The sequence below is a fragment of the Chaetodon trifascialis genome, chromosome 20, assembly GCF_039877785.1.
Source record: "Chaetodon trifascialis isolate fChaTrf1 chromosome 20, fChaTrf1.hap1, whole genome shotgun sequence".
Classification (NCBI taxonomy): domain Eukaryota; kingdom Metazoa; phylum Chordata; class Actinopteri; order Chaetodontiformes; family Chaetodontidae; genus Chaetodon; species Chaetodon trifascialis.
This window is the reverse complement of record NC_092075.1, coordinates 1,798,938-1,812,099: the sequence shown is the minus strand read 5'-3', so window position 1 is coordinate 1,812,099 and position 13,162 is coordinate 1,798,938. Positions and strand designations below refer to the sequence as shown.

Genomic DNA, 13,162 nt, shown 5'->3' with positions numbered 1-13,162 from the left:
GATTACAGGTGCGTGAGAAAGCAGTCAGCCTCTTCTTGTATCTGTGTCTAAAAAAAAGCTTCTCCTTTAATGGCTTCGCTCTAAATTTTTAATTCGCAGCTTTTGCTTTTATTTCATCTCTTAATTCTCAATCTGTATGCAGGTGCAGATTTATGACGGCGGTAAAAGAGATGAACGCTTGAACATTGGAAAATGTCACATTTTGTGGAAATCTGCCCGGAGAGATTTCTTTTTTCACAGCTGCAGCCTGGGACGGAGATCCAGAATCTGCTTGTTTCATTAAGATTTTCCTCACCTCATTAACTCGCCGTGATCTGTCTCAACGAATGGAAAAAGGAGATTCAAACTGCCGGTTTGTCAAATCACACAAATTGGCTTTCAGTGGCCTTCGAGCAGTAGTAGCTTAAATTATATGGGAACAAATTGCAAATAAAGACAAGTCATCACAAATCTGTGTTCAGATATTCATTTTCAAGTCCAACTGGGACACCAGGTTGAGCACTGATTCGTTTTGGCCTCCGTTCAGATGCACTGAACGCAGTGATCCTGCTCAGGTGTAACATGAGGACTGATGGACGAAAGTCAAACGTGTCTCAGATAAAGAGCCTCAGACAGACCTGAGGCCTGCAGCCGTCAATCGTATGAAGCTCAGTGATCAAAATTCAAATCTGATGTTACCCACGACTGCAAAAACAGGCTGTCTATACCAGCCACCGACAGCACCTTACAATACAACACATCAGAAACTACAAAAGAAATCACGTATGTACAGTAAGAAATGGCGTATTCAAAGGTAACGTACTGTGTTCAGTTCAAGGCTGCTGTGTTGCTGCGTTATGAAGCACAGAAATGAATCAGTACGTTCTGCTGAGCAGGTTAAAGTGGAACAGATGATAATTCAGCTTCTGTGGTGTCGACACAAGCAAATATCACAATATCTCAGCTGTGCTTCACCAACCAAAGCAGAGCTTTACAACACATATTTTTATAGGTCAGAAAACAAACACCAAACTCTGTTTTAGCGTCTTTGAGCTGCTTAAAGCTCCCATCAGCTTTAATTAAGGCTTCTGTTTTCAACAAAAAGGCTCTAAAAACTGCCCAGCACCGAACGACAGACGTCATGACTTGTTCTATTCTTATTAACTTATCAGAAATACCCTGAGGTGACCCCTCAGAGGAAGAATATTGATTAAAAAACAAAGAAAGTGGTTTTAACTCAAACTCAGACTGAAACTTACATTTCATTGTTTTCTAACGCGTCCTGAACGGGCTCCAGAGCATCCCTTTGCACAGAGCAGCTTCTCCTTCTGTCGAACTCACTGACTTTTTCCACTTTTGTATCTTCTAATTTGCGTCTGAAACTCTGGAGCTGTGAAAGGAAGCCGGGGCAGTCAGAGCGGACCCTCCTGCAGACCCTGCCCCTCTGTGGGGCTCCTTCATTTCCTCTGGACAGCAGACGACGGCGTGCTCCCATCCAGCAAACGTTCAGCTGAAGCAGACGTGCTGCGTCCTGATGTTTGAAAATAGGCTGAAAGATGTTTCACAGAGAAATATTTCTTGTTGCACAACTGAATTCTGCTCATATTATTCAAAGTTATAAGAAAAAGAAAGCTTTGGCGAAATCACTTTTTTCCTTGACGCTCAAAATGAGTTGGAACTAGCATGTGTTGTGCACATGTGAATTAATTTCACATTCATGCTTAATGTGCTCATTTTTTCAAAGTGATAAATGTGACTGCACTCTCCTTAACTTTCCCCCCAAATGATTTTCTGCAGCCATAAATCAGTTCAGCGTGCTCGTGAACGTTTGTCACACACATTAACGTGAAGGCTGGAGCGTACATGGCTAATTACTGCAAACTGTTGGCAGGATTGGTGGAGCCGTACCAATAGTGTTCTCGTACTTCGCGGAGGTGTTGGCTCGGGAGAAGCGAGGGGAGCATCTGAGCTGGCTCTGCATGTTCTGGATGATCGGGGGGATCTACGCCTCAGCCATGGCCTGGGCCATCATCCCGCACTACGGTGAGTGACAGCGCTGACACTGTGAGCAAAACAAGAAAACAGGCAATGAATGGGGGAAATGGAACTGAAAGTAAAGATTTAAACCTCTAATGTGTCGTCTCAATGAAGCCAGAACCAGTGAGAATGATAGTTAATAATAGCAACCAGCTATAATATCTTTTATCCAAAGCGCTGTACATATGAATTCACACACCGATGGCGCAGCATCGGGGGCAGTTTTGGGGTTCAGTATCTTGCCTAAGGACACTTCAGCATGTGGACTGCCGAGGCCGGGGATCGAACCCCCTGACTGGCAGAGGACCGCTCTACCTGCTGAGCCACAGCCGCCCAATATGAAATATTATGACAATTAAGGCTTGAAACGAGTGAAATGCTCTCACATGAAACCTGCGTGGGATCAATAAAGTTAGATTCGATCTGTCTTCATGGTGCTGACGTTACAGTGTGACTGACCAGGAACGTGCTCTGGCATGTATTTGATGGCAGCATCTTGCTGGACGACAGCAAAACTTGAGCGTGGTTCCACTTTGTGGCTGGATGACGGCGTGTTTTCTGCTTTGGCGACCTGCTGAGCCACCGCAGTGGGCTTACCACCACCTGCAGGGTCCAGCCCGAGCATCTGACGCTGTAGGAAATCACCAGACCACAGAGCTTTAATAACCCGCAATACAATGCAAAATGAGTCCAGAAACAACAGGTAACCAGCAGAAAGCACGGGTTGAAGTCATACGGGCTCCTTAACGAGACACTCTGCTGATTTTACACATCAGAGCTGCTCTAAAATGCCTTCGACGGCTCAGGAGGAGTCTGAGAAAACAACTGATGATGCCAAAAAGGTTATTATGACTTTGGGACCACAAATTAGATTAGAAATAGAATTTGAAGAGTGTTCTCCAGGCAGCGACGGTCTAATGAAATACACGGGTGAATTGCATTATGGGGAATGTAGAATCCAGCGTTTCGGAGCTTGATCCATGTCAGACGCTGAAGGCCTGAATCCTCTGCAGCCTCCAGTTTGATCCTTCTTTTACAAAACAGAGATTTTTTGTCCCTCAACAACAAGCGTAACGCTGCATCACTGGAGTCTCCCTATAAACGCCCGGCAGCTGCAGATATTTCACCTGTCGAGAGCAGAATAAAGAGCGTTACAGCAGCGAGGAGATAAAAGCAGGGATGACCTTCTCCAGATCAGTGAATGAGAGGAGTCGTTGTTACACGCTTCAGTTTAAAGGCTGAACTCAGGTCAGCTGAGCAGCAAATGGCATCTCAGAGCTACAATTTACACCAAGATTACAAGATTACAGGCTTCCAGTCTAACATTATTTCATAGGACACCCCGAGTACAAGTTAGACTCTAGCAGAGGTCATTGATCCTGCGTTTCCCATAATGCATCTTTCATTCACCCTTCCAGCTGCCCGTTTCTTCCAGTTAGTGACGCAGGCTTTTTCTTCTGAGATCATCAGGGTTTTATTCTTCAAACTTTGCAAAGTTACAGAAAGTTTGATATCGGCGAGGCGGGAGATAATGCCAGGTGTTATCAGGACGCACAGGTAATGAGTAATGTGTCACAGCACGGTAACTCACACAGATTACTTACAGCTACAGAGATACAGAGAGCACACAGAGGCCGAGCTCAATGTACATCTGCTTTCAGCTCCAGCGACGCCAAGTGTTCCAGTGTCAGGAGTCGCTGAACATAACTGCAAATGGAGACAGCAGTGAAGTTTGGCGGCACGGTTCAACTCCTGGTGACGCTCCTGCTGTCGTGATGCATACACATCACAGCGTGACACGCAGGGAGCATTGCAAACAATTCCCTAATTGTGGAGCTTAATTTAGAGCTCCAGACCCTCCGGGGTGCACGCAAACACAAAGCAGGTGGCAGTGTGGGTGGAGGCTGCGGCAGAAGACAAAGCATACGTCAGCCCACACGGTAATTATGACAGTGGTCACAAAGAAGATGCACAGGAGGGGCGTGGCAGGCGGGCTGTCAGCTGACACAGCAAAGAGGGACGAAACCTTCACCCAGAGCTCGTCCAGTTTCATTTTCAGCAACTTCCAGCATCACCAGAACCTCACAGGACCGTCCTGCAGGACTGCAGAGGCGCACCAGCTGCAGCGCGTCAGCGTTTGTGCTCGTTTCATGGGACGGCGCTGAAGGTAGAAAACGTATATGAGAGCAGGGAGGAAAAAAAAGGTTGTCTGACGCAACAAATAACATATGGTGGGGGGGGGGTGTGTGTCAGAGGAAGAACAGAATGAGCAAAATGAGTCTGGTGTAGACGAGGAGAAGAGGAGCAGAGACGAAGATTAGGAGGACAAGGGGAAGGAGAGGTGGAGAGTACGCTTGATTTATGTGTCAGGGATAATGGAAAGGTGAAGGGGGGAGGAGAGGAAGGGACGGAGTGAGGATGATGAGGGGAGGAGAGGAAGGGATGAAGTGAGGATGATGAGGGGAGAGGAGAGGAAGGGACGGAGTGAGAATGATGAGGGGAGAGGAGAGGAAGGGAGGATGATGAGGGGGAGGAGAGGAAGGGACGGAGTGAGGATGATGAGGGGAGAGGAGAGGAAGGGACGGAGTGAGGATGATGAGGGGGAGGAGAGGAAGGGATGGAGTGAGGATGATGAAGGGAGAGGAGAGGAAGGGACGGAGTGAGAATGATGAGGGGAGAGGAGAGGAAGGGAGGATGATGAGGGGGAGGAGAGGAAGGGACGGAGTGAGGATGATGAGGGGAGAGGAGAGGAAGGGACGGAGTGAGGATGATGAGGGGAGGAGAGGAAGGGACGGAGTGAGGATGATGAGGGGAGGAGAGGAAGGGACGGAGTGAGGATGATGAGGGGAGAAGAGGAAGGGACGGAGTGAGGATGATGAAGGGACGGAGTGAGGATGATGAGGGGGGAGGAGAGGAGGGGACGGAGTGAGGATGATGAGGGGGGAGGAGAGGAAGGGACGGAGTGAGGATGATGAGGGGGGAGGAGAGGAAGGGACGGAGTGAGGATGATGAGGGAGGATGATCCCTGACCATCGGGACAGCGTCTCAGCTGGGGACAGATCTCTGAGCAGCTGCTGCACCGTCCAACGCGTTGGTTAGGTTTAGGAAGACGTTGTCCACCTTTAATGGTCTTTTTGGTGTCTTACGGGACATGAAACCCGCCCCCTCGTGTTGTGTTTGTTTGACCCGTCCATCCACCCCACCTTCCTCCATTTGCAGACTTTCTTGCTCTTTATACTGCGCCTCCTTCGCAGGTTAGCTTGTGCGTCTGTATGAGATGCTGAGGCGGCGACAAAGCGTTCGACAGCGTGGGGATGACGCCGGGCGGTCTTTGTCCACAGTTCAGTGCAGAATAACAGCACGTTTCCTCTGGAAACAGAGGGCAGTGAGGTTTGTCTGCTGCGCCGACACTCGCAGCTCCGGTGCTGAATGTTAGCGACGTCAACTAAACTCCTTTTGAACCAGACGCCGGTTTAACCTCCTGTACTGAAGTCACTTTGAGTGACTGTTTGGCTGACGGTGCTGACGGCAGCCCGGCAGGAGAGAAGACGCTCTGTGGTGGCCTCAGACTCTCACGGCTTTACATTTCTTTGCCCGTGTTTTCAAAGAGTAGTAGGAACGTTTGATTTGCATTAGCGGTGTCTGAATACAGCTGTGATCCAGCTGTGCAGGAGAGTGAGCGGCGAGGCTTATATTTGTCTCATGTGCCATAACTGACCCTGAGAGACAAGTTTCCATCTTCAATCTCTCCGTCCGTCGTCCCAAACTTTGCCGGCTGAGGCTCATAATTGAGGTCAATTGATTAGACGCCAGTGTTTTAACACATTTTTTTCCTCCAAGAAGCAGCGGTGTGTGGGTAATAGGTTCCGCCGCAGTGCTCAGTGCATTGACTGCTGGACAAAGGCCAGATAACTCTGTGTGTGTGTGTGTGTGTGTGTGTGTGTGTGTGTGTGTGTGTGTGTGTGACTTTGTCTTTTTTACAGTGTGTTACAGTAACAGAAGTAGTAAATCCCAATAAAAGAAGATCATAGGCAGTGTGTGACTGTGTGTGTTCATGCACACACCTCTGCTTTAAAATTTGTGTCACAGCTTTGAACGATGACCCAGGACGGTGCGTGTGTGTGTATATGTGTGTGCATGTGTGTGTGCGTGTGTGTGTGTGTGTGTGTCTCAGCCATGCTCACTTACTGTAGCGTAGGAACATAAATCTCGCTGAGTATCTGAATCAGTCAGCCATCCCCTCCAGTCCATTAAAGCTATAATCCCCCTAATGAGGTTTGTGCTGGTACAGGCTGGAGCAGCCCCACGGGCCGGCCACACACACACACACACACACACACACACGCTAACATGCTAACGTCTGATCCAGACTTGAGACGGTGGCTTTAAGTTCTCCGTCACATGTTGTTACTCAGGACTTGTTGATGTTCGTGTGCTTTCACTCTGTCTGACTTTTCTAACCTGAATCTGCAGTTTAGGCTTAGATTTAGTTTGATATCACAAGTTTTATTCTTTTTCTGACTTTTTGGACTTTTTAATGGGACTCAGCAGAGCGTTAATGTTATTAGTAACATCTGCACTTTTCCTATTGGATGTAAAAATGTCATTTCATTCAGTGCACTATGGACTAAATATTACATTCAGAATTTGGAAACAGGACGTGCATGAAGCCTGGCAGGTAGAAAATATGGGCAAATTGCATTTTAATGCCTCATCAGCAAACACAGTGGTTCATGTCCTTCAGAGGACCTGCTGGCTCGTCCTCAAACGTAAAAAGCAAGCCTCATAGGAGCTTAACCGATGAGGCCTTCAGGCACCCCTCAGAATTATTCAACGAGACGGCTCTGAAAGTTGTTTAACCAACACGGCTCTCATTTCTCTGCACAAAGACTAAAAACACATCAGGCTGCAGAAAAGATCAGACACCGTAGTTTCTGCCTTCATTATTTACATCCTGAAAAGCTTTTTCATTTGTCTGTTTGAGGTGAAATTCAGCCCTCGCTGATGACACCCGACTGAGCACATGAACACAAACAGCTGCTGAAGAGTCAAATCATGTCAGCGTGCACAAACACGTGCACATATTTTCCGCTGTTCCCTTTAACATTAGAAACCCTTTGTGATAAAATCCCAAACGGTGTTTCCTGACTTCTCGAGGACTGATCGAACACTGCATTAAACAATGAATTCTGGATTTCTTGAGCTTTTGGACAGGCCGTGTCAGCCCTGTGTGAATCATGGTGCAGATGCAGACCTCTGGATCTGCGCCCTGAACGCAGCCCTCACCTCTCTCCGTGGTGCTGAACAGTTCAAACTTCAGAGAAGCTACAGGAGCTGGAAAAGCCTTTCTGACCGCTCGTTTCTGAACTCTGAACGCATCACTCCTGACTCTCTCCGTGCCTCTGCTTCTCGGTGCAGGCTGGAGTTTCAGCATGGGCTCGGCCTACCAGTTCCACAGCTGGAGAGTGTTCGTGGTGGTGTGCGCACTGCCGTGCGTCTCTGCAGTGGTAGCTCTCACTTTCATGCCTGAGAGCCCCCGCTTCTTCCTGGAGGTAAGAGAAAGACAAACATGTTGTGAAGCTGGCAGCGCCATTATTTCTCGTAATGACAATGATAATGACTCGTGAGGATATCAGGGAATTTCAAAACCTGTGTGGAGTTGTTGGTGTGCCGTCCATTCATATCCTATATCCTGGAGTTCATCTTTGCAGTAATGCAGATGTTTTCAACCCTCCCAGGAAGGTGTGGGAGTGATGGGAGGCATAAAAAAGACAAGGGGAAGTTAATCATCGCAGGAGCCAATGAAGGAACCTAATTGGGTGCTTAATTGCATCAAAATTCACTTTCTGATTGCGAGTCACAGCTCAAATCTGAACACATTTTTAGATTCATTGAGTTATGTCTTTATCTCTGATGTCCACTGAATAAATGTCATTTTGACATTTTTACACTTTCTTCAGTGTCACAGTGCTCCTGCAGTGACAGCTGACCATCCGCTGACGCTGTGAGCAGGAAGTGCTAACAGCTAATTGGCTCTACTTTTAAGGGTGTCAGTTTGCCAAATTGTAAACAAATATAGGCTAAAAAAAACAGGGCTGAAGTTGAAGCCCTGATTGATTGAGGGGTAGTAGACAGGAGGTGTTGGTTTTTGGAGGGTTTGAAAGCATGAATGTAAATGAAGGAGAAGATGATTGAACTCATCAGCACATATAACTTCTGCTGTGAGTCAAATCTGTTCAGAAATATAGAAGCAAAGTACTGATGTGATCAGAGTGTAAATAAGCGTTAAACTCCAGGAAAAGGCCAGTCTGGCTGACAAGCTTCAGCCACTCAGATGAATGTGGAGCTCCTGATGTGATGCATTAAAAAGCCCATAATGTCACCTAACTGCCCCTCAGATGGGAAAACATGACGAGGCCTGGATGGTGCTCAAACACATCCACGACACCAACATGCGCGCCCGCGGAGAGCCCGAGAGAGTCTTCACCGTGAGTACACGTCGGCCTTAAGCGCTCGCACCCCCCCGCCGCAGTGCCGCCAGCAGGTGACAGCTCAGTGTCTCCCCCTGCAGGTGAACAGGATCAAAATCCCCAAACAGCTGGACGAGCTGGTGGAGATGCAGAATGAGTCAGCCAACCCTGCGCTCAAGGTCCTCTTCAAGATCAAGGCTGAGCTCAGAGGAGTACGAGGCGCCCTTCTTGTTTGTTTCACGCTGCTTTTCGAGGCTTTTAGGATTTAAATCGAGTAAAACTATTTTCTCTTTCCTAACAGATCTGGCTGACTTTCATGAGATGCTTCAACTACCCAGTGAGAGACAACACCATCAAACTGGCTGCGGTCTGGTTCACTCTGTCTTTTGGGTAAGAGGTTTTGTGCACACAGCCGCTGACGTCACCTTCAGCGCTTCTTCTGCTCCTCTCTGCGTTATTATTCTTCGCCTCTGTCACGTCGAACGATGCCCTCAGTGATACTTTGCTGAGCCATCGCTGCTTTCCAGCTTAATAACAGTTTTGGTGGAGTACTTAGCGCAGAGGCAGATGCTCTCTCTTCTCTCCTCTTGATGGATGCTGACAGGTTAGATTGGAAAGAGAGAACCTATTTCAGAGAAGGTGTCATTTGGCTTTTTTTGTGCTGGCTGCTTTAATGAACTACAGGACGTACTTGTCTGAAAGTTTTAGCCCCGAGGATGATCGTCTAAAATTACAAAGAGACACGAGCAGGCTGTATTATGTGCTGCTTTGCTTTTATTGCCTTCGTTTTTTTGGATCCTCTTATTCTCTTTGTCTTGTCTCTTGTCACTAGTTGGTGCTGCAATAAACCTTCAACCTTTTTCAGTCCAGAGATTGATTATTATTTTATGAATGTGCTGCTCAAAGCCACCTCAGGCATGAAGACAGTCAAACTCAGAGGAGGAAAGAGCAGCAAACAGCCGAACTTTTGCACTTCTGCAGGTTATTTCCACAACAAACTTTACGTTGTACTGATTTGGACAGATGTGCACATTAATCTGTCTTTCTGGAAGTCTGCTGATGCAGTGCTAGCTCACAGGGCTAGCTGGAAAGCTAACTGCTAACATGCTAGCCAGCCGTCCCCAAACATCATCTTTTTTCTCTTTTTGTGCATCATTTTACATCGTTTCATGCAAGAAAGAAATAAAGTTAACGCTAACGAGTCGGATAACGCTCAGTTAGCAGCTCGGTTGCTAACAGGAAGGTAAACTCACACAGTTTATTGAAAATATTAGTGCAATCTTTACATGTATGGGATTTGATTGGCTGCATGTTTTATTATGAATTTATTTATTATATTATTATTGTCATATAAGGTTTTCAGTGTAATTTATTTGTATGCATGTCTCCAGACACACACAATAAGCTTCAGATCATTCAGAGGATCAGGCTAAAAGTTCAGGATAATCAAAAAAAAATTGAGAAATTCATCAAAGAGCAAGTATAAGAACGACGTCAGTGCGTCCTGTGACGTGGTGAATTCTGGGTGAATCAGCTGTTCTGTGTGCAGGTTCTACGGGCTCTCTGTGTGGTTCCCGGACGTCATCAAGCACCTCCAGGCCGACGAGTACGCCTCCAGAGTGAAGATCCACAACAACGAATGCATCAAAGACTTCACCTTCAACTTCACCCTGGAGAACCAGATCCACAGAAACGGAGAGTTTCTCAATGACCGGTAAAGTTTGGATGTCAGTCAAAGGGATCAATGATTGTGAAAGGATTCAGATCATCTGCAGCTTCACTCACAGTGACCAAACCCCTGAGCCTCCATCAGCACAGCGTCCCGTCGAGGGAGAGCAGGGCTATTCGTCATTCCCACAAACAACACGCCGCCGCCGCCGCTAATATTAGTCCTGCCTCCTTTATCTCCAACACAGGAAGGCAGGAAATTAAAAGGATTCTCTCTCTCTCTCTCTCTCTCTCTCTCTCTCTCTCTCTCTCTCTCTCCCCTTCTTCCTCTGCCTCTCTCGCCCGTTCACACATCTCTTCCTCCTGGTTATGACTCTCGCTTACACAAAGGCCAGAAAGACGACGCATGGATACGCTGTTTTTGTTTTTTTTCCATCCTCACCGGAGACCAGAGAGTTCGTTTATGAACAGATTAAATCAGGAGCGATATCATGATACCGTGCACAGCAGCAGATCATACAGATCAATAACAGGCTGTACAGATGCTAAAGGATGGACAGAGTACTCATCTTTAAGTAAAAGTAGAAACATCACCCGGTGAAATACTGCACAAGTACGAGTCCTGCATTCAAAGATGAAGTAGAAAATTAGCAGCAAAATGTACTTATACTATTAAAAATCAAAGTACTCTTCATGCAGTTTGTCACATTATGTATTAAATTATTCTATTTTTCGTGTTGAAATAAGATAAGACGCATTTTAAAGTCCCAGCTGGTCGACATGGAGCCGATTCAGACTGCAGTATTTGAGCAGTCTTTGAGTACCTCTTGAGTAATACTTGAGTATACTTTAAGTGTTAACAGTTGCTAAATTGTTACTAAACTTTTACAAACTTCAAATGTACTGAGCGAATGCTCATGAATCCTGAGCATTCGAAACACACTCGCAGTACAATTGTATTATATCAACAATGTGTTGGAAATATACTTAAATATACTTCAGATGAAATTAAAGTACTGGACTTGAAAATAAGTATACTTATTAAAGTGTTTAAAGTTTTATTTTTATTATAAATATTTGTAATTTAGTACAAAAAGTAACCTTATGTACAATTCATAATACACTTACAATAAAGTACTTTGAAATACCACTTTAAATAAAGCACAAAAAGTAAATGTGTACTTTTCTGTACTTTGATTATACTTCTAATACTCTAAAGTATACTGCTGTTTGTCCAGAGTGTTTTCCTCTGAAATGTGACAGAGTACAAATATACAACAGGATACAATAGCAAGAAGGACAAGTACTTCAAATTTGTACTTAAGTGCAGTACTTGTAAATGTACTTGGATACGTCCCTCTGCTGTCCTCAGAGTCTGTCTCAGGTGTTAAAGGTTGTATGGCGTGTTTTCAGGCTCCAGAGGCCGCTGCACCAAATCTGTTGAACTGCCTCCAGTGATGTCACTTGAGTCCATATGAAGCATGTTTCCCGTCCCTGTCCCCTCCTTTGATCGTCTCTACCTGTGTTCATTTCCTCCTCGCCGCAGGTTCATCAGCATGAAGTTCAAGTCGGTCACATTCATCGACTCGTCCTTCCTCAACTGCTACTTCGAGGACGTCTCCTCCGTCGGCTCCTTCTTCAAAAACTGCACCTTTGTGGACTCCTTCTTTTACAACACAGGTGAGCGAGCGCGCACCTGTGAAGCACGCCGGCGTGCAGAGCTCTCCACTCCAGCAGAAAATCCTATTACACCACAGCGGCCCTACATAAGTCTCACTCAGCCTCTTTCTGACAGTTCATTTTGGGTCTAACGTCCAATCTTCCGGGGAAGAAAGAATGGGTTTGAGCGTTTATGGCTGTGCTTTATGCCACTAAATGACTGCTTAACCTCTGCGGCCCTGCACAGATTGCCTTTCTGAACTCACACGACTGTAGTTAACAAAGAAGCTGAGCCGCCCGGCTGCACAGCACTGAAATGGCCATTTCTAAGCACATAAACGCTCCTGGATTGATGCTTTTTTCCCATCAGATGTTGCAAAAATTCAGGACAGTGAGGTACAAAAACATCTCTGAGCGGCTGAATTTTAACTTCCTGAAGTGAGCCTCCTCCGTTCACACGCTGATTAATTCATCACATCCTGTTTTGTTTTGATCGAGGCGTCCGCATCAGCACCAGAAACATCGAATCGCACCTTTCATAAATCCAGTGTTATAAAAGTGCCAGCGTTTCATTTTGAGGCTGGAAGCAGGAAGGAAAGCGAAGGGCAGGGAAAATGCTCCGGAGCTGAATCAGACCTTGTGGGAGCGCCGGGTGGAAACAGCCCCCTCCAGCACTCAGGAAAGCGCTGAACGTGGAAACAGTGAGGGCACATCGGGTTGCCGGTAATGCCCCATGGGAAATGAAGTCTCTTTGCCCCCGGCAATGTGTCTCTGGAGAGCGGAGCGTGGAGACGAACGAGGAGAGACAGAATGAGAGAGGCAGGGAGGTTTTCTGTTTGCTGCAGCTGAAGTTATTAATAAACCTTTCATTCACAGAGGCGACACACATGCAGAGAGAGGAGGAGGCGTTTTTATGAATCACATTAAAAATCTGAATATTCAACTGAAATGTTTCATTTAACCTGTAGTTAACCAGAAAGGCTCACTGAGGTTAAAGAAACAGACGTGTTGGGGTAATCTTAGATGTGCTAAATGTGAAGTTACAGCTAGCAGCTGGTTAGCATAGCTTAGCATGAAGACTGGAAAGATGTGGACACAGATAGCCTGGCTCCGTCAAAGCAGAGCTCTAAAGCTCATGAATTACCATGTTAAATCTTGTTAGCGTGTTATGTCTTGTATGAGATTGCCAGACACTCCAGGGCAGGGCAAGGCTAGCTGTTTCCCCCTGTTTCCAGTCTTTATGCTAAGCTAAACTAACTGCTCCACTTTCTAACCTAGCTCTGAGCAGGACAGTGAATAATTCTCATACATTTCAGCGTTGCTCATCAGCTCTTTAAGGTTTTTTAGTG

The 13,162-nt window shown here is 46.3% G+C and overlaps 1 protein-coding gene across 1 annotated transcript in view; it reads left to right on the top strand.

The window, feature by feature from the left end:
• LOC139348881 (synaptic vesicle glycoprotein 2C-like) overlaps positions 1 to 13,162 on the top strand; it is a 36,358-nt gene that overhangs the window by 18,768 nt on the left and 4,428 nt on the right. The window contains exons 4-10 of the mRNA XM_070989268.1: positions 1,871 to 2,022; positions 7,435 to 7,568; positions 8,415 to 8,504; positions 8,588 to 8,698; positions 8,788 to 8,876; positions 10,036 to 10,200; positions 11,701 to 11,834. Coding sequence (XP_070845369.1) covers positions 1,871 to 2,022; positions 7,435 to 7,568; positions 8,415 to 8,504; positions 8,588 to 8,698; positions 8,788 to 8,876; positions 10,036 to 10,200; positions 11,701 to 11,834 — 875 coding nt within the window. The remainder of the gene's footprint in view (positions 1 to 1,870; positions 2,023 to 7,434; positions 7,569 to 8,414; positions 8,505 to 8,587; positions 8,699 to 8,787; positions 8,877 to 10,035; positions 10,201 to 11,700; positions 11,835 to 13,162) is intronic.